This window comes from Panthera tigris, chromosome D3 (genome assembly GCF_018350195.1).
Source record: "Panthera tigris isolate Pti1 chromosome D3, P.tigris_Pti1_mat1.1, whole genome shotgun sequence".
Classification (NCBI taxonomy): Eukaryota; Metazoa; Chordata; class Mammalia; order Carnivora; family Felidae; genus Panthera; species Panthera tigris.
The window spans coordinates 89,141,123-89,160,612 of NC_056671.1; the positions used below are offsets into that span (position 1 = coordinate 89,141,123).

The following is a 19,490-nucleotide window of genomic DNA, read 5'->3' on the forward strand; positions in this document are numbered from 1 at the left end:
GCGCGTGCGCAGGGACGGTTGGCGGTACGGGCTTTACGCCGGATCCCGGAGCCGTTCTAGAAATTTCTGGGGCCCTGCTTCTTCCCACACCCGATGGCCTGATGGTGAGGACGCTGCGCGGCAAGCGGCCTTTGAGTTTCGGGCACTGGCGTTGGGCACTGCGGCGGCCGGGTCCCTCCCCACCTGCTGGGTCTGGGGAAATTTATGCTTCCTGTCTGGTTTCCTTGGTTAGAAACTCAAACGCAAAGGCTAAGGAACGGCAAGGCCACGGTCAGACTGAGAATTTACCAGTTTACACGGTTCTCTCTAGAGAGTTGCAACAACACCCAGTTTGTAACCGCTAATTTCTTTCTTGGCACTTGTACGAACCGCCCCGCCCACCCCTACCGTCCCAAATACGAGCAGCGCATGCGCGGGGAACTCTGGGAGGGGGCGAAAAGGCCGGCACTGGCTCTGGCCGCCTTGCACTGTGGGAGTTGTAGTCCTGGCGCCTTTCCCCCTTGACGTAACTCGGTGAGGAGTGAGCTCTTCGGACTACTATTCCCAGGACTCCCCGAGGTTTCCCAGCTTACTCTGCAAAGGCATGGCGGGTAGAGTGTGGCTGTCAGTATGGAAGGTAATTAAAGTGTTTTAATTCCAGCAAAAAGAGCACCGACGAGAAGAGGAGGTGGACGCAACTTCTTTTGGGAGCTAACGTTTTTGCCGAACACGCCATGCAGAATTAGCGGTGTGAATGTGTAGACCTGAGTACACTCCGGCGGGGTGTGTATTGTGCGGTGAAACTTTGCTGTTCGTAGTTGTCACCCTTCCAAAGCGGAGCGGTTTTCTGTGAACATGATTTGTACCTTTTTCCGAGCTGTACAGTGTGCGGAGAAGCTGCGCAGGTCCTCCGGGAAGCGGCTGTTTCTGCCACACTTAGTGCTTAACAAAGCTTGCTTGAAGACTGCGCCCACTTTGAGCTGGGGTCTGCGAGAGCCAAAGAAAACGGTGCGCCCTAAATGTGCCCCTGACGTCACCCAGAAAACCATCTGGACGCAGGGGCAGAGCCCCCCGAGCGCAAAAGAGGACAGCAGCAAGCAGGTGTCTGTGCACAGAGAGACCGGGGAGACCATCATCTCAACGTCACAGAAAGGTAACGGCAATGGTCGGTCTTTCAACTCACGAGCCGAGAGCCCGCAGTGTCTTTTTGCGCGAATTCGGTGCCAAAGCTAGAAGAACAGTTCGCACGAATTAAAGGCTAGAGCCTTCAACACAGTTGAGAATTTGAGAATATAGGTCTACAATTTTCTTCACAGACTTGAACTCAGATTTGCAAGTTGGTTTTGACATAACTTTGTTGAATTATGGCTAAAAATTTTCAGCTTTTATTAGTTTTAGTGTGGAGCTGTAAAACTTAACCATTGTTGAGTGTAAGTAAGTAGATTTCACAGATGTCGTTTCATCTCACTTGAGTGTCCTATTCGCTCCTTCAGACAAACTTTAGCTCTTCATGTATGAGGCGCACTTCCTCAGTTTCCACGACTGGAAGTTAAAACCGAAGTTTCCTCATCTTAATTGTGTGATACCCAGGTCCGTGCTCTTTAGAAAAGCCATTCGCAAGTATTTCCTGAGCTTCCGTTTTCCATGCTTAACACTTGAGTGGATGCTCACGGGTGTGCCAGGAACTCCTCTACACAAATAGGTCAGCACTTAATGAGGAAGAGAATGGATAAAAACAGTGAAAACAGTAATTGTGCCACAAAGAGAGTACCTGGGAGGATATGATACAGAGTAATTGGGTAGAAAAAATAAAGGAGCTACTACTGAGTCATAATCCTAGGGCTTAGCTCACGTAGGTCAACTCAACACTGCCCTTGAATGCCTGCTGTGCCCAGACACTGAGTTAGACTCTTTCTGCTACAGAGTTAAGCATGTTCAAAACATCATTTGCCAGCAGGTGACAGGGGAAGTAATAGGACGTATTTAATAGGAAAGGCGAAATGTAATTCTGCCAGGGAAAGTCAGAGAAGTTTTCACAGATGAGGTAATGAATTTAATTTTTATTTCTTCATTTTACAAGTAATTTGTAGAAAAAATAAGTAGGAACCAAAGAGGAAGTAGGAAGGCTGATCAATCGATGTCCTTCGGACGCCCATGATCGTACCATGCAAACATGACTACCGTTAATATTTACGTCATTCCGATGCATATACTGTTTAACAACATTAACAGAAAGACTTAACTGGATCCTACCCGTTGTTTTGCGGTCTGCTGAATATGTAAAGCAGGTAATCGTTCCTTCATAATAGCCTGAACAGGGTCGTGAGGGGTGATTAAAAGTTGAGCATGAAGGAACAGCCCGCATGCAGAGGACAGAGGCGTAGAACTGTTCCAGCAGCACGTGTCAGGTCGTCTGGCTCCAGCGACAGTACTACTTACACTGCGGCTGGGTCCTGCTGCAGAGTCCGGTCCTGATCTGGACCCCGTTCAAAGGTGACAGTCTTCCTGATGACTCAGTGAATGAGTGGGAGCAGCGTTCCCAAACGCGGAATGTGCTGCATCTAGAGTCCAAAGGGACCTGTCACACGTTGTGGTAGGACATACGGGATGCAGTGGTCTACTTGGGATAGGGGGTCTCAACTTGCCCCACAGAGTGAACCCCTGAGACTTTTGTTTGTGTGGCTGGTGAGCCCTGGATCTATTTTTGAGGCTAATCCCCCCCCACACACATAGTACATGTGTTTCCAAGCTTCGCAACACACGTCCCCGTATTACTTTTGTCTCTAATAGAATGGCATAGACAGAATGGATAAATATGATGTTATGCAGAATGTCCAAACAAAACTTTATGCAGTGATGGAAATATTCCAGATGTATGCTGTCTCAGTAGGGTGGCCAGCAGCCACACGTGGCTATTCAGCACTTAAAATGTCGTTAGTGTGATTGAAGAACTGAATGTTTATTTAATTTTAAGTTAACTTGATTTTAAAATTAAACTCAAATAGCCATGTGTGGTGTGTGGTTACTGTACAGGACAGCCAAAATCCAGAAGGTCCAGATCCCTTAAAACTACACGATAACAGAGTAAGAGACCTAACAAATCCTAGGCAAGACCGTACATACACATGTTATTACCTGTTTCGTGTTATTGCAGACTGCTACCGCTGCTTCCTCTCAGTAGAGTTGGAAACGAAGGCCTTCTCCAGATCAGTGGCCAAAGCCATGAGTCTGTTAACGTGCTCCTGTAAGGTTACCATATCTGGCATTGCATCTGTATTGGGACGACTACGTGGTAGAATTTCTAGTGGGTCACTGTCCTACTCCAGGTTCTGCCTGATTTTTATAAGGGGCAGACTGGTAAATTACATGGGAATATGTTGGTGACCACCGCCTTTGTATCTTTGGGTCTTCTTAAGGTAGCACTATGGCTGGCGCTCCCCCATGGATGGAATACTGTTTTGGATTTACTGTCTCCGTCTGGGGAGGGGCAGGGGGAGTGCAGTTTCAGAGGCTCCCATTCAGCTTTTCCCATTATGGTAGCTTTCAACCCACCCCCAGAGGAACCAAAGTAGGAATCGTTGTTGTCAGTTACGAGTATATCCATTCAGTTTACACACTGGAAATAAATGATAACCAAATAAATCTGTGGACCCAGCTCTGAGCCTATTACAAGTCACACTCCATATTACATGGCCACTACGTAAACCTAAAAGAGGCGCCATGTGACTTTGGGTCCAGGGGCGTCACTGTCATCTCAGACTCTGTCCAACAGACCCTGAAATGTTTGGGTGTTCCCCTTCTTCCAGTGTATGCTTACCAAGTTGACGACTGTAGGGCTCTTTGGTGAAGGCCCAGGGAATCCTATGTATGTGGTCAGGTCCCTCCTAGTGGGAGTCTGGGTAAGTTTCAGGTGCTCAGGTCCAGAAACTGAGCCAGTCCTCATGACTTTGCGTTGGGGCATCTGCCTTCAGCTTCCTGGTCACCCATAATTAATTCCTTAGCATTGTGCAGATTGATGTCCTTGTCAGCTGCCCGTCAGTCTTGCCCTTGGGAACACCACGTTGCAGTGGCATCACCAGGTCAGACACCCCTGGCTGCCACCCCACCCTTGCCATTCATTGTGGTGGTGGCACCCACCTGGCTTCTGATGGTTCAAGTGTCACGGTCAACCATCAGGATACCCTGTTCTGTGTCCCCAGGTCCTCTGACAGGACAGTCGGCTGGTGGGTTTCAGCCTTTATTATACCCATCCTAGCATGCCCGTTCTCTGAGCCTTTTCATCCTTTCCTCCACAATTTGCCATTTCACCTCACTTAGCGTGGACTATCCTCTCTCCATGTTTTCAAGAGCATAGAACCGAACTGCATCAGCTTCCGGGGTGCTTGCCAAACTTCAGTTCGTGACCACAGGAGAGTGTTCCCGTGTTGATCAACTCTCACTAGTCTGTTCTGTGTCCCTTCATACTGGCCTCAGGACCCCGTCACCTGTGTGCTCTCTTAGCACCTGCCGGTGGGGCCTCCAGCTCCCTCTGGTCGTGGTCCTTTCCTCCTTCCTCCCAGTTATGCCGTAACCTGGCCAGAGCACATGTCTTGCTAAATGGAAGCCCCCACCTACTTTTAAAGGAGGAGAAAGAGCTGATGCTTCAAGGCCAAAGGGTTCAGGAGATCCTGAGGACTCAGGATTTTTAAGTGCATCGGCCTAGATGTCCCCACACCAAGCCTCAGCTCCTCTTTCCTCCCACATCAGAACCCAGGACTCGGCATGAAGACCTGTTGGGGTTGAGAGTCCAACCTCTCTGCTGCCCTTTATGCCCTGGGCCTCACAGCTTCTCTGCCCAACAGAGGGGCATCGTTTTGCTCCCCAGGAGGCCTCTGTCTTTTTGGCACTTCATCTTCATCGGTAATTATTCTCATCTTCTCTCTTCATCCAGTGCATTGGTGGTCCCCCGACCACAGCCATCCAGTCTGAGTTCATAAGATTGCTTGTTCCCAAAATGTGGCACCAATCCGCGTTCTCTTCTACCAGTACCACATCCCAGGTCACCGTTGGGGACAGCTGCAAGCACACCAGCAGCGCACGCGGTCCTGTCGGCTGTGCTCTGCCACCAGGGACGGGGGCCTCGATGCGGCCAGCGGCCACTGGTCCAGCTCCGAAGTCCCAGTTCAGAGCTACTTTCTGGGACCGCTCCTGGTAGCAGGTGCTGTAGGTGGGATTTGCATACAGGAGGCTTGTTGGGAGTGCTCCGAGAACACATCTGTGAAGGTATGAGAAGCAGGATGACCCAGAGGGACAAGTTGGGTCACACATTTGCCTATTCCCCGGGGCGCCCTGGGACTGGACTGGCACATCACAGTCCTTCCCTCCTCAGGCAATGGGGGCTGCACCTTTTACTTCAGCACCAGCCAAGCATCGGTGTGAGAACGGCCCTGACCCTGGTGAGAGGGTGCCCTCCAGATGAAGGAATTGCCTAGTGGGGAGCTCGGCTGGGGGAATCAGGAGCCTCAGTCCTGAGGGGAGGATCAGGGTGTCTCACCACAGCACCCACTACAGGAGGGGTAGAGAATCGCAGGAAGGTGGGCAAGGAGCAGCTTGTGTTGAAGACGACTGTGAAATGATGCTGAAACAGACTTGGAAAACGTGTAGACTGTGGATAATAGCTTTGCACACGGTAGACCCACAACAGATGTTTGTGGCTGCATCAATAGAGAAGATGGCCTTCCAGGTGCCCTGAGCAAGACTGGTGTAAGTGTTGGATGGGCAGTCAGGATTCAGGTGTTGGGGCCAGAGGCCTGATCTGGGAACAGGGACTAATACGACAACTTACAGTATAGCCATGAGTATGTCCTCAACTTGGGGCTGGCACACACCTGGCAGTTAATATTTGTTAAGTATCTTTTGTGACCTTAATAAAATGAGAAGTTCTCACTGTCGGCCTCTCTGCGCCCGAGGACATGGACTGTGGGCTGACAGCGATTGTGGGGATCAAGCCATGACTTAGGTTTGGGCCGATGCAGTCTTTTTATTTTTTGAATCCCCTCTTTGTGGTTAGGAACCTGTACTGGAGGAGTTGAGGATTACTCTTTGCTAGAGTGCTTTTAAATAAGTTTCATTTTGTGGAAGTAATAGAAGCTCAGTGTACAGAAGGGGAACGTGGAGAAAACAATAGCAACAACCACTGTTAACATTTTGTTTTTCTGAAAAGTCTGTAAATTTATATTCCAGAAATCTGTGTTCTTACTGCGGCCAGTAAATTAACCTATAGATAGAACATCGGGCCGTGAGTCACGTTTTCAGCACCAGAGAAGAAGGTGCATTTGTGACTGTGATGGTAAAACAGCTCAAACGTGTAGATCCTTCCATCAGCGCATGCAAATACGTGCACGTGTGTGCCGCGTCCCATGGGGACACCTTGGATTCGTTTCGCTCTCGCAGCTTCCGTTTAGTCCACACACTCATCTTTATCAGCGTTGAAAACACAAAGTGCAGTATCTGTGCAGATTCCCCATTTTCTAAGTCCTTTGATTCACAAATCTGTGTGGCCGGGCCAGTTCCTGTTGCAAATCCCGTTCTGTGTTTAACGTGTGTGGCCAGGGGAGGAGGTGGCCCGCCCACCGGGCGGGAACGTGGCCGTGAAGAGCCAAGACCAAGTTTGAGCCCTTGGACCGCGGCCCACAAAGCGGACACTTGCCTTGGTCTGCGAACAGCGCAACGTGTCCAGGGCTGCCTAACCTGTTCCAGCCGAGGGCCTGGATCACTTGGGAAAGTGTTTTCATCCCGGAAAGTAAGGAGGTATTAAATTTTATAATGCAACAAATGCAATAAAAGTACGGATTCCTGGACCCAGAATTCTGCCGAGGTTCTTTTGAAAACTTTGCTCAGGTGGTTCGGCTTCCCAGAACACAGGCAGGGGTCCCGCGTGTCGGCTCACCCCCCGAAAGCGCTGGAGAAGGAGCTCGCAGGGCGCATGCGTAACTGGGCGGTGCTTTCTCGTTACAGTGAAGGAAGCTGGGAGAGATTTTACCTACCTGGTGGTGGTTCTTATTGGAATCGGCATCACAGGTCAGACACAGCAAGTAGAACACCCCCAAAATCGTTATGAGTCCTCCTTCGTCTTGCTCTTGCTTTGCCTGATCTCCTTTCTCTACAATTTTCAGGTGGCCTGTTTTACACAATTTTCAGAGAACTGTTTTCTTCGTCCAGTCCTAATAAGATCTATGGGAAAGCCTTAGAAAAATGCAGATCGCATCCAGAGGTGAGTCCTCGGGATGGAGCTACACATGCTCTGAGGATCCTGAGAAAACGTCGGTGGGTGGAAGCGGGCGGAACCCACTTTGGTTCTGAGGCTAGTGGTGGTTGTGTGATAACAAAGGCATAATGGTTGGATTGTGATTGTTTTTAGCTCTCTGTTCCATACTGGACATGCTTCAAGACCCCCGTCGCCCAAAGGCCTGTAGGGGTGGTTTCATCCTAATTATGCAAGAGAGGCACTTCTCTAGTTGCTGTAGACATTAAGTGCTTAGACCTTTAAACTCATGTGACGTTTCTAGTCTTTTAAAAAGCCTGATTCACGACCTCCTGATCCTAAGAATTATTGACCCTTGGGCACATTAGACACCAGGCACTAGGCTCAGCGCGTCTTTCTTGGATCTCACAAAAACCATGTGTGTTAGATAGTATTCTGCTGTTTGCAGAAGGGGAGACCCACACTTCAGAGATCAGGTAGCCCCACTGAGATCGCTGAGCGGGAAGTGGGCCGGTCAGGACCTGAGCCCAAGTTTATCTGACTCCAAAGCCTGTGCACTTAAGCACAGGCATCCAACGCCTGTAAAGCGTTCCTGGAGGCGGCCGACATGTGGAAAAGTTGCCTCGATTCTGTTACGGGTCCTGTCCAGAAAGAGGGCTTTCTGTGATGTGATGCTTTCCAGTCACAGATAGAAAGCCTGTGAGGTGCCCGATTTCCTACCCCGCTGGACGGAAAGCTTCAGCACTGAAAAATACTGCTCGCTGAAATCTTAGTCCTCGTCCTGGGAAGGAAGATGGCAGATGGCACCATAACCACCGGGGCAGTTTTGTGCACAGACCCGGGAGTGATGCCCGAGAGAGACCACGCACTGCCCAGGGAGGGGACACATGTGAAGCCACCCTGACCGGTTTCCCTGGGGCCCCCACTCCGCTCGCTCCACCGGTTTTCCAGTCCTGTCAGGGAGAAGACCTCAGGCTAACGGTCTCCGGCATCTTTCTCTTAAATCTGTGGATTTCTTGTAGTTGGACTCTGGGCCTGTGAGAACGGTGGAGGAGGAGGCAGGGAGACCCAGCGCTGAGTAAGTGGAAAAGCAGCAGGGAGTACAGAAGGTTCCAGTTCTAGTTCTTTTTCTGGAAAGGCTCCAAAGTATTTGCTCCTTAAATTCAGGAAAAACTACGTTTCCATGTGACTGTGAGTTTTCCCTTCGGAATCACTTTCATGCCTCTGGGTCTGGTTTGTCGTAAACAGATCGTTGTTAGGGTTTCCCCTGCTCTCCTCAAGTGAGGAGGCAGCTACCGTTTCGTAAACACCAGAATCCTTTGGATTTTTCTCAGAACAGCTGTTCACGTAGGCCTTTGTCAAAAGCAAAGTGGTGAAGCGAACGTCCACGTAGCTGCCGAAACCTGTACTTGTTTTCTTTCACTGTGTTTAGTGACTCAAGAAATGTTTTGTTCTTGTAGCTTTTAGTATTAGACCCCGTTAGATAAATTTCACTAAAAACGTCCAACCATTTGAACACTTCGTGGTGTTTGGATTTTCTGCGGGAAGAAAGAACAATGTGGCTTCGGCCTGCACTGCTCTGCAACTACAGGTCACACGGTGAAGTCCCGTTTCCCTCTCTTTGTGGGAGGGTTTTGCATAATCTCATTTTTTCCCATGTTCTCGTTGGAGTTGTCATTTTGAAAGGGTCGCAGGTTTAATGATTTTTTTTTTTTCGCAAAACTGACTTGATTTGTCAAAAACTGTTTCCCTGGGAAGCTTACAAGAAGGCACCCTTACAGAGCCGGTGTGTCCCACAGGTGATCAGTGTCTTCGGTGAGCCGGTGAAGGGCTACGGGGAGGCGACCCGCCGCGGGCGAAGGCAGCACGTCAGGTACCGCCGGTCGCCCGTATGGGCAGAGCTCGGGTGAGTTCCAGATGCAGGCCATTCAGGCCTCGCTCTTTCATTTTCCCGGCAGTTTCATTGAGTACGTCAAGGATGGGCTGAAACACATGCGTGTGAAGTTCTACATCCAGGGCTCCGAGCCTGGGAAGCAAGGAACAGTGCATCTCGAAGTGAAAGAGGTGTGGGGACCACGGTGGGGACTGTGTGGGGACTCAGGGCTCGGATGCAGCGGGACGTAGGCGCTGGGGAGAGAAGTAACACCTGGAAATATGTTTGTTTTTCAGAACCCAGAAAGTGGCGAATATGAATTTCGATACATATTTGTTGAACTCGAGTCCTTCCCTGGAAGAACTATTGTCATCGAAGACAATCGATCCTGAGGGCATCGCGGGACTCAGGCACGCGCGGCTTCCGGGGGGGAGAGGGGGGGATGTGGAACCCCACACACCCGCAGGCTGGTCTCCCCACTCTCCTCCCGAGTCTGCAGAGTAAGACAGGAAAGAACACACGGCTCATAAAAGTGAGTGTAAGGGTAGTAATTGCATTTAGACACACTGAAGTGGCGATTTTCCTGTAGACGGCAAAATCATGAAATGGAATGTATTTTACATTCTCTCTGAATCGATCGTGGACAGTTTCTGCTCTAGTGAAGATCATCTTTCACGATAAGAGATTTTTGTTATTAAACGCTTTATACCATGTAAATGAGGAAAACGAGTTCGGTATTTTATGCTTTTATGTTGCGTAACTATATAAAATCTGTGAAAAGGAACAAAAAGATGTCAGAAGTAGCTTCCTTCCATCTACTTTGCAATCTTGAACACGTGAAAGCATTTGAGGACTGAAGGCAGTTCAGCTCACAGATGCACGAGGTACCCTCTCCAGGATTGCTGTGGAAAGGCTGCACACGCGGCATGGCTTGTAGTAACCTAGCATATGCTGTGCTTCCTCAGCGAGCTGGAACACGGTGTATGCAGCGGGAGGAGCCCACGCCCGCAGACCTGGGGGACTGGCCCTCACCAGGTGCGTGGGCCTGTACAGATGGCACAGCCACGGCAGATCCCACCGTCCTGGCTGGTAGGACGACCGAAGGAGAGGCAGGTGCAGGCACCCGACCACAGATGGCATCATGGAGTGTCCCCACGCCCTTCAGAACATGCACACCTCTTAAATGCCCGAGGAGCGTGGAGACCAATGAGCAAGCGTGTGTGGAATGCCTTTCTGGGTGAGGACGGTTCTGTTTTTTCTGCAGTATATATACGGGCGATCTGGAGACCTACTTAGGGGGTAGGAGGACAGGACTTTGCCAGCAAGTGGGTGAAGAGGGCGTTGTCCAGAGTAGCCCTCCGGTCTGCCTGGAGTGAGCACGGGAAGAATTCGGGGAGGGGGTGCACGATAGGAAGTTCCACATCGAGCTTGATGAGCACCTGAGGCAGCCAGGTGGCAGGTCTGGAAGCAACGGAACATTTAGGTCTGATGCTCAGGACACTGTCCCGCCTACAGAAGGAACTCGAAAGCCCCGAGGGAGGAAGCAGCTGAGGCCGATGGGGTGAGGGGGCTGTGTAGGGGGGCATGTGGGGGCAAGGGGAGGGCACGCCACCCCACACCCCTGGTTCCCTAGAATTCTTGACAGACACTGCCGAAAGGATTTCTGTTTCTGCTTGGAATTTTGAACTTGTTTCATCCTATTTTTCTTGCACTGTTAAAGATGAAAGAAATCTGGGGACCTAGAAAAGGAAGCCAGCGAGGAAACTGTGAAGTGCAGGGAAGAAAAGGGACAAGGATAGAGCAAGGTCCCTGGGGCTGGATTCAGAGCAGAAAAGGAGGGAGGCAGGACGGCAGCCCAGGCAGGGAAGTGTGGGGGGGGGGGGGGGGGGGAAGGTCGGAGTGTCCCCAGCTGGTCAGCCCAAGTCTGCCAGCAGTTGTCAAAATGCTCAGAGTGGGGTAGGGGGTGAAGGTCTGGAATAGCAACCGGAGGACAGGAGAGGGGACTGGGCAGGGGGTCGGGCCAAGGTGAGACCAGACCCAGAAAGTGTGTAAGATGGTCCCCTGCACACACGTGCGATCCGCCAGCTTGGGAACGGACAAGGCCAAGAGCTGGATGCACTAGTATGAGTGTGAGCCTCGACGAGTGTGAGCCTCACAGGCCATCAGGGAAGCCTTGTCCGCCCAGATGGCAGTTCTCACCGGAAAGCTGCAGTGAGTGACTTCGTGTGGCTTCCGTGCAGCCACGGACCCAGATGGACCACACATGTGGAAGCCGGTCCTCCAGGAAGGATCCGTGTTCATCCAACAGCTCTGGGGCGCCTGGTACCCAGGTGGGAAGACGGAGTGGGATCTCTGCCTCACACCACACAGGCATCCGATTGGGTAGGTTAACACCTTGCAACTTAGATGGTCCTTGTGACATTTTTGGACAGGATTTCGCAAGACACAGAATTAGAAACCATGATGGAAAAGGGTGATTTTAAGATGAAGAACTTAATCAGAAAAAAAGCCACTAATGAGAAAACGTTCTGGCACACATAGCAAAGAAAGCATTACTTTTCAGAACATACTAAGATCTCCCAGCCAGCCAGCAAGCGAGCGAGCGAAAAGTAGCAAGCGAGTGCCAAAGCGGGCAGAAGCCCAGGAAGGTTCTCAGCACACAGGAGAACACATCAAGCTAATGAAATTCTGAGAATATTCCGGCCTCGCTGAAGAACGTGCAGTGTGGATTACTGGTTTCCATCTGCCAGATCGGTGAAAGAAGGTGAATGGAGCCAGGGAGCTCTTCTCCGCCGCTGGGACAGGATTCTACAGCACTTGCTGGGCAGCCTGTGGGCCTTTGGAGGCAATTAGGCCGTGATGGTGTGGTCCCCAGGGATGGGATTAGACCCCTCTTATAAGAGACCCCAGACAGCTTCCTAGACCCGTCCACCGTCCACCACGTGAGGACAGAGAGAAGTCTGCCCCTCCCTGGGCCCCACAGGCCCCCTGATCCCGCACCTCCAGCCTGCAGGAAGGTGAGCAGTAAACCTGTCCGTCTGTGGCCTTTTGTTAGAGCAGCCCGGACGGACTGACAACTCGGCACCGTGTGAGCGGAGGACACGGTGCCCACGTGACCACAGGTCGCGGTGCCGTGCGAAGCGGAGACGATGAGGAAAAGGAACCAATGCCAGCCACATACATCAGCACGCTGAAGTCTCACAAATACTTTGTGCAAAGAAGGTGAGTTGCAAGGTAATACATGCTTGTGACACCATGTTTCGGAAGCCCAGAAAGACACAAAAGTGAATAAAATACTGCTTGGAGATGCGTACCTCTGCGACAGACTCCGTGAAGGAGTGCAGGGGAAGACCAGCCCACTTCTGGGGAAATGGTACCTCGGGCAGGAGGGGAGCTACGTGGGCTTGGTCGCGGACACGATCTCAGGCCGGGGACGGGGACAGGGCTGGCCACCTGCCGCCACACATGGGCAAATTTATGCAGAAGTCAGCGAAGCTTAAGTGCAGGGTCCCTCACTGCCACAGACCCCAAAGCCCAGTGCTGCACTGGGTATTATCCCCTTTCTTACAGAAAACTCCAAAAACTGCCAAGGACTTGGGGCCCTCAGGGTTCGGACTCACCCCTACCTGAAATGATGTGTCCGGCGTTTCAGGATGGAAACGTGAGAGCACTTCCCCCACCAGGCTCGTGTTCCAGGCCGAAGTGGGTCCTTCAGCCTTGTCTCAGATTGGACTTCCCCTGTTACACCGAATGCTGGGGTCTCTCCAGACTCCCTGTGCTAACGGATACACCCAAGCCCGTAATACCTTTGTATTTGTTTCCTTCACTTATTTTCTCCGTATCCTAAGCTGTATCTGATTTTACAATTTTGGCTACACATCTGTTTTTCCTCCTTAGTGTTTAATCCATCCCTACCCCCTGCCCATGGTAGGTGCTCCGAGGGGCTGTCAGCATCCTCTCCTAAGTCACCGGCTCTGCCCATCTCCCCTCCTCGCTGCTCAAGCAGTGAGGCTTTCTAAAACCGGATCTGATTGCGCTCTGGCCGTGCCCACACCCTTCAGGGACCCTCAGCTGTGGATCAGGCTGAGTCTCCTTTGCAAAGCCCTCATGATGAAATCTGGCCCCCGTGCTGTGCCCGAGTCTCCCCAGCTCCCTACATGGGTTCCCCCACCCCCAGCGTGGGTCCAGCCACCCTGTTCAGGCCCCCCTCCACGGGCTCACTTGTTTATATCCTCATGTTCAAACACGTCACTGATGGGTTCTTTTAAGACTTGTGTGTATTTTGCTGGTAAACATTGTCGGCTACTTGGAATTTTCTTAACACTGGGCCACGTGCACATTCCTCTCTTACCAAAGCAGTTAGGGAGGCTACACTTTAACTGGGTAAGGTATCTCCTTCCCTCAGTGGCGTTTTCAGACACCATCTACAGAATTCCATAAAGTTCCACACAAACCTTGGGGACACAATGCATATTTTATGTCCGCCCCTTAGCAGTGCCAAAAAAGCCAAGCCCCCCACATTCGCAGGCCGTATGTCTGCGTAGCCGAAAGTACCCCTTACCTGCATGATCTCACTGGGGCCGCACAGCCACGTGGGCTGACCAGGGGCTCCCATTTAACTGATGGGCGGTGTGGGGCCTCATTAGTCCCGGGAACCAGAAACAGGAATTCTCACTCAGGCATTCAGTCTTTTAGGGCCTCCTGGGTGCACCTGTGTGGCGCAAGGGGGAGGGGCTGCTACCCACGAGGGGTGTGGAAGCCACGTCCTGTGATTCCCACCGGGTCCACCTCCCAGCGCTCGCCATAGCACAGACGCGACAGAGACTCGATGCCAAAAAACAGGAGTCGGTGGCAGACTGAGGGAGAACCACTAAGGAAATAACGCTTTCCTTCCCGCTCGAGGTGATCACCGTGAAAGCGGTCAACCCTGGGCCCCTCGAGTGTGAGACGTCATGACGAAGCCTCGGCGGCAGGGGCCTGAAGCCCGGGGCCGCCGTGCTCCCTCGCACGGACACCCAGGGCGGCTGAGTCCTCAACACCACACGTTCAAGGCTGAACCGAGCAACCCAAGATCCTTAACTTAATCACATCTTTTGCCTTACAAGATGATATGCACTTGAGATCCGAACGCGGACATAGCTCTTGGGACCCACCATTCTGGGGGCAACCGAAAGCGTCGGCTAAAGCCATCTGCTTTGTGTGACCTCACAGCCAGGGAAGTGAACCCTGGGTGTTTATTACTTCACGTTGCCTTTCGTGCGTCTTCACCTCGCTACAGCCTTGTTTGCTCCTCTCTCAAATTAGGGCAATGCTCCTACCTACGGTTTTTGTAGGGATTCTGTGAGGCGGTGTGGAAGGCGTTTCAACAATATTGCAGCTACCGGTGAAAGAGCAGACCTACCTAGGCCGGCCGACTAGTGACTATGTCCCCGACGTGGCCGCAGAAAGAGGTTCCCGCTCAAACCTCAGAACACGCCTCCTCCCCTTGAGTAACTTACCGATTGATGCATTCTCCCGAAGTCTGAGGTGGGAGGAAGGGAGTGTGAGAGGCGTGGAAAGCGTGAGTAGAAGAGGGAGGGCTTCTCTCAGGTCGGGGCCAGAGGCAGGAGCCCTCAACCCTGCCCGGGCTTAGAATGACCTGGGAGCATTTTACCCCTCCCCAGACCAATTCATCAGAGTCTCTGGGGGTGGTGTTTGGTGCTAGGTATTCATAGAGCACACCAAGGCTCACAGCCAATGGTTCATAGGTGACCAGCGAGAAACGTTCTGTATACACTGAGGCCAAGCATGTTAGAGATCCTCAGACACAGTGCTTCTTAAAGTTCAGGTGCATCAGAATCTCCTGGAAGACTTGTTCAAACACAGATCGCTGAGCCCCACCCCTAGAGTTTCTGATTTAGTAGGTCTGTGACCACCAGGCCCAACATTTGCATTTTTAACAAGATCCAGGTGACGCTGATAATTGTTGATCTGGGACCACACCTTGGCAGCCATTGTTCTATCCTTCCCCAGCCAATCGGCTGAGGCCACGACCCTTCCCCAGCCAATCGGCTGAGGCCACGACCCTTCTCCAGCCAATCGGCTGAGGCCACGACCCTTCCCCAGCCAATCGGCTGAGGCCACGACCCTTCTCCAGCCAATGGGCTGAGGCCACGACCCTTCCCCAGCCAATCGGCTGAGGCCACGACCCTTCCCCAGCCAATCGGCTGAGGCCACGACCCTTCCCCAGCCAATCGGCTGAGGCCACGACACTTCCCCAGCCAATCAGCTAAGGCCATGATCCCTATAAAACCTTTGTGCTTTTGAAACTCTCTCTCCCCGGCATCTCACTGCTGCGTGGGTGCAGGTAGGGGATTGGAGCTCGAGCTAGCTCAAATAAAGGCTCTTTTGCTTTTGCATCAGACTCGGCTCCCTGGTGGTCTTTGGGGATCACGAATTCTGGGCATAACACGGGTGTGCCTCCAGTCTTCCCTTCAGACTGCAGTTAAAGAAGGCACCGTTTCCGTTTTTGGATGTCCAGTTCTTGGACTGTTTGGAAAGAATAGGTTCTCGAAAAATGTTTGTTAAATCCAAGCCTCAGAAACATGTAGTTCTAATGCATAGGCAGCACATCACTTAGAAGGTGACTGAAAAAGCTGCAGAATTTCTGGTATGCCAACGATAAGAAACAGAATCTGCGGGTGTAGCCCCCTGGTGTCCCAAAGCAGCCCTGCATCAGTGAAACAAAATAACAACTGAAATAACATTTACCTAGATGCCTCTGGAAGGTTGACATACCTCCAGGAGCAGGGTGGGCAGAAGGAAAACACACCGCTCTTCAGGGTTGTGCACACACACACACACACACACACACACGTATGTGGCAGCAAAAAATGGTTTATGGAGCAACCAACTGGCAAGACCACGTCGTAACATGACAACAAAAATGCAAAGAAAAGCAAGTAACATTCTTATTAAATAGTTACTAGAATCACAGTAGGTGGCCGCATGCACATCTATTGATTTGACTGGAGACAGCGCCGTTCTTTTAGGCAAGAGTACTTTCACGATAAAACATTTCTTTGGCTGCAAACGCTGTAACCATTTACTTGGAAACTCCCGCGTGTGCGGCTCCGAACAAACACTTGCCTTCATCAGTTGCGGTGGATAGTGTGCGGGTGTCCACTGACCATCCAGGGCAGCTTCCTGACCCCACCTGGGGTTTCCCCGTGTGCCATTTATGCTGCCAGCTCTCAGTCATTTATGTGTAGCTGCTAGGGAAGGTTCTGTCTTTGCTGAGGCCCCGTGTCCTTTTCCATCAATATCCTGTGTCCGGATTCCCCACCCAACCTAGAAAAATATTAGCACTTCTCTGGTTGGTAATCATAATACCAAGATCTTTGATAAACTTTCCTCTCCCCTTATTCCCAGAATCTGTGGTGAGCTTTTATAAAAAAAAAAAAAAAAAAAAAAAAAAAAAAAAAGTAAAAGAAATGCAAATAACTCATACACTGTTTAACATGTATTGATTTTATTTAATACTTTGAGATCTGAGGGATTAAAAAATAAAAAAGCCAAAAAGGCCACATTCATCAACTAGAGAACCCAGACTTCCTTCCTCGCCCTGGGCATCCCTCCCTGCCTCGACTGCACACTGTTATTTGGCGTGTGTTGTGGCATCGAGTCGCGGGAGGGGCCGCACGATGAGTGAAGAGAAGGATCAGAATCATTTTTGTCAATAATGATGCTCTAGTCCCAAGAGGGGTCTCATGGATGAGAACTCACTGTTTGTGTTCACTTACTATTCCCGCGACATGAGACTGCGGCCGTGGAATGTTCATGTATTTAGGCAAAATTGTCAGTCTCGTTTTGGAGAGGAGGAAATACTACCAACAAGTAAATGCTGAGTGAGGCGCAGGGCTTTCTGTCTATAGAGGAGACTCTCAAAGAATATATTGATTTCTCCATGAACCAAGCAGGACTCTTGTCTTCGGCACAGATGATGAAAATCAACTGTTTCTCCTGGAAGCTGCCGGCTGCTGTTGTAATGGACCGCCAGTCCGTTAGCCACAGTGCAGATAAAAATGATAAGCTTATTAAACTACAGGTCACCGTCATTGATATAAATTGAGATTTAGCCTATAGATACATGAAATGGACTGGATACGTAAAAACAATGTATGTCATTTCCGTTTCAAATAATATACAGACAGTAATAGGCTCATTGTTCATTTCGAAGCATTATAAAAATGTTCATTTCTGTCCTTATCAAATGCAATTGCATCATTATTTGTGTATTAATATTGACTTTATTTCTGATTTACTTAATCCAGGAATGCCAGTGCGTCGGCCAAGGACTTGTGCAGAAGCTTCTCGTTAATTGTTCCACCTGGAGGCTGTGTGGAGGGTTAGAGGATGTGGCCAAGGGAGCCAGTGCAGTGTGGCTTGATTGCATCCGTCTTTGAAGTGTTCTTGATGTGGTTCCTGTGGCCGCAAGCCTGAGGCCACCTCTCCAGTGACCGCGGGCATGCCTCCTGTGCAAAGGGCACCCGCAGACTTCTTGAGTCTCGACGAGGGATTCGGGATCCCAGCGTGTGGGGAGCTCTGAACAGTAGTTAAACAGGAGCCAAATACCTCAGTATCCAGGTTGACTCCAAACGGATCTCCCGCCCCAGGGAAATAGCAGGATGTGATCGCTCCCGTTTAAAATCCATCAAGCCCCAGTTCGTCCATTTTCCCCCCTGTGTGTCCCCTTCTCTCCATCACTACCTGACTCTCCATCTCTTCTCTCTCATCTCCTACCTCCTCCTCTCCTTCCTCTGCCTCCTCGTCTTTTCCCTAGTCGCTCCCAAACAGACTGTGAAAAAGACTTGTGTCTACCCACATGCCCTCTTGACACACGTTTCTGTTCCTTCTTGTTGACTTAAACCAGGCAAGATCAATCTAGTGGGTCTCACCGGATCGGGAGAGGTGAGGACGCATCTGGCCGGTTGGAAGAAGCACAGAACTAGAACGGAGCCACTTCATGAAGTCAGCTGAGGGGTCCAGAGCATCCCATCGATCCTTGAAGGCTAACACCACAACCCCATCCCACTTGCAGACCAGCTCCTCAAATGTTTATTTTCTGTTTGCAGTGAGGAGATCCAGGGACTCGTCTACTTCTCTTAAAGAGAAGCAATGCAGCTTTGCCGTCAAGTATTTCAGGGGAGGGTGGGCTTGAGGAAGGCTTCATGTTCCCATAGGCGGGACCAGGGGATGGAAAGAACAGACAAGGGCTTTGCACCGTCAGTGGGCTGGACCACAAGGCCCATGGAGGGAAGCAGCTGAAGGTGGGCGCAGGGATGTTTTCCTGGTCTCGAGAGAGGGTCACAGTCTGCACAAAGGAATGTCCAGCGGCACCCAGCTCATCTTCAGTCACTGCCTTGTCTCATCCCTTCCAAGGCCACCTCTCTGCCCATCTCCTCCCTCCTTCCTACCCTTTCCTTCCACGGCCTTAATCTTCCTGTTCTCTCTGCACCTGGCCCTCCTTCTGGCCTCGGGCTGTCCTGTCCTTCCTCCCCTCAGCCTTGTGCTCCCAAGTCTGCTCTCCCAGGTGCAACCCCCACCCCCATTGTCCCGCCCACCTCACCCCTACCTGGAAACCTGCAGCCCCTACTTGCATTCCCTCAGAAGCCTCCCACTCAGCCCATAAAGGCCTGGGGGTGGAGCACGGGAAAAAGGCGGGAAGGAAGGCTGCCGATGAGGCAAAGTATCTGCTCCTTGGCTATGGAGACTGGATGTCCTTCTCCAAGTAAAGGGTAGCCATTGAAAGTTTTTAAGAAAGAGACTTGTGTTGAAGAAGATTATTCTGGCAGCAAAGTAAAGACTGGAATAAAGAGGGAAGACATGAAAAGGAGGGAGGCCCTTGCTCAGACACAATACAAGAGTCATGAGAGGCGATAGAAATGGGGAAACCAAGGCAGAAAGAGACCGGGGAGATATTAGGAAGTAGCATTTATAAGGATTGGAAACATACACAGAGATTAGCCAAAGCTGGTCCTATGGTAATATTCCTCAAAATTAGCTCTGTGGATTTTTATTAGATTTTCTACTTTATTTTAAAAAAGAGTTTTATGGTCAAGTAATTTTGGAAAATGCTGAATATATTTTAATTTTTAAACATAAGGTTACAATGACTTCTTGACTGCAGGACTTCTAAGGGCATTTATGTGGCAACTTATACTGGTCAGCATCTAAGGGAAAGTTAGAATGAAGACTGACAAATTTATTTGATGATAGAACCTCCCCCGACAGACACACATCCATAATATATACATGTTTACACTTCAAGGGACAGTCATAGAACACAGCCTGGAAAGTGTAACATTAAAGTGTCTAATCTTATATTTGACGAGGAGGAGGACTCAAGGTGGATAC

At 50.7% G+C, this 19,490-nt stretch overlaps 2 protein-coding genes and 2 long non-coding RNA genes across 10 annotated transcripts in view; 1 reads left to right on the plus strand and 3 right to left on the minus strand.

Annotated features, from left to right (window-relative positions):
- The window catches only part of FBXO15 (F-box protein 15), a 154,180-nt gene extending 153,267 nt beyond the window's left edge, over positions 1–913 (minus strand). The window contains exon 1 of one of the 2 annotated variants that reach the window (XM_042961393.1): positions 846–913. The gene's annotated coding sequence lies outside the window, so the exon portion shown is untranslated. Of the gene's footprint in view, positions 1–288; positions 619–845 lie in introns of those variants that run through there. The other variant, XM_042961392.1, reaches the window with a different exon arrangement.
- Positions 7–19,127, plus strand: TIMM21 (translocase of inner mitochondrial membrane 21). Of its 6 annotated transcripts, XR_006209672.1 has the most exons (10): positions 7–104; positions 641–1,132; positions 6,976–7,038; positions 7,134–7,231; positions 9,022–9,095; positions 9,181–9,286; positions 9,392–9,505; positions 10,061–10,332; positions 12,156–12,317; positions 12,666–13,345. XR_006209672.1 is itself a non-coding variant. In XM_042961399.1 (8 exons), the coding sequence occupies exons 2-7, from the start codon at positions 835–837 to the stop codon at positions 9,485–9,487; spliced, it is 735 nt and encodes a 244-aa protein (XP_042817333.1). In that variant the 5' UTR covers positions 7–104; positions 641–834; the 3' UTR covers positions 9,488–9,505; positions 10,061–10,560. The 6 variants fall into 6 exon arrangements, 2 of the variants coding, with proteins under 2 accessions (XP_042817333.1, XP_042817332.1); XR_006209674.1 differs by lacking the exons at positions 12,156–12,317; positions 12,666–13,345 and adding an exon at positions 17,408–19,127; XR_006209673.1 differs by lacking the exons at positions 10,061–10,332; positions 12,666–13,345 and adding an exon at positions 17,408–19,126 and having other exon boundaries at positions 12,151–12,317.
- On the minus strand, positions 1,349–2,302 carry LOC122232332. Its single transcript, XR_006209682.1, has 2 exons — positions 2,233–2,302; positions 1,349–1,688 (listed from the first exon to the last, which is right to left on the minus strand). It is a non-coding gene; the product is annotated as an uncharacterized LOC122232332 (long non-coding RNA).
- Positions 2,455–3,855, minus strand: LOC122232331. The gene is made up of 3 exons (XR_006209681.1): positions 3,797–3,855; positions 3,115–3,221; positions 2,455–2,540 (listed from the first exon to the last, which is right to left on the minus strand). It is a non-coding gene; the product is annotated as an uncharacterized LOC122232331 (long non-coding RNA).
- Positions 19,128–19,490: the final 363 nt, after the last annotated feature.

Coding starts and splice junctions, on each gene's coding strand:
- TIMM21 (XM_042961399.1), top strand. CDS start 835: ATGATTTGTACCTTTTTCCGAGCTGTACAGTGTGCGGAGAAGCTGCGC. Junction 1,133..6,975: donor CATCTCAACGTCACAGAAAG/GTAACGGCAATG, acceptor TTCTCGTTACAG/TGAAGGAAGCTGGGAGAGAT. Junction 7,232..9,021: donor AATGCAGATCGCATCCAGAG/GTGAGTCCTCGG, acceptor TGTGTCCCACAG/GTGATCAGTGTCTTCGGTGA.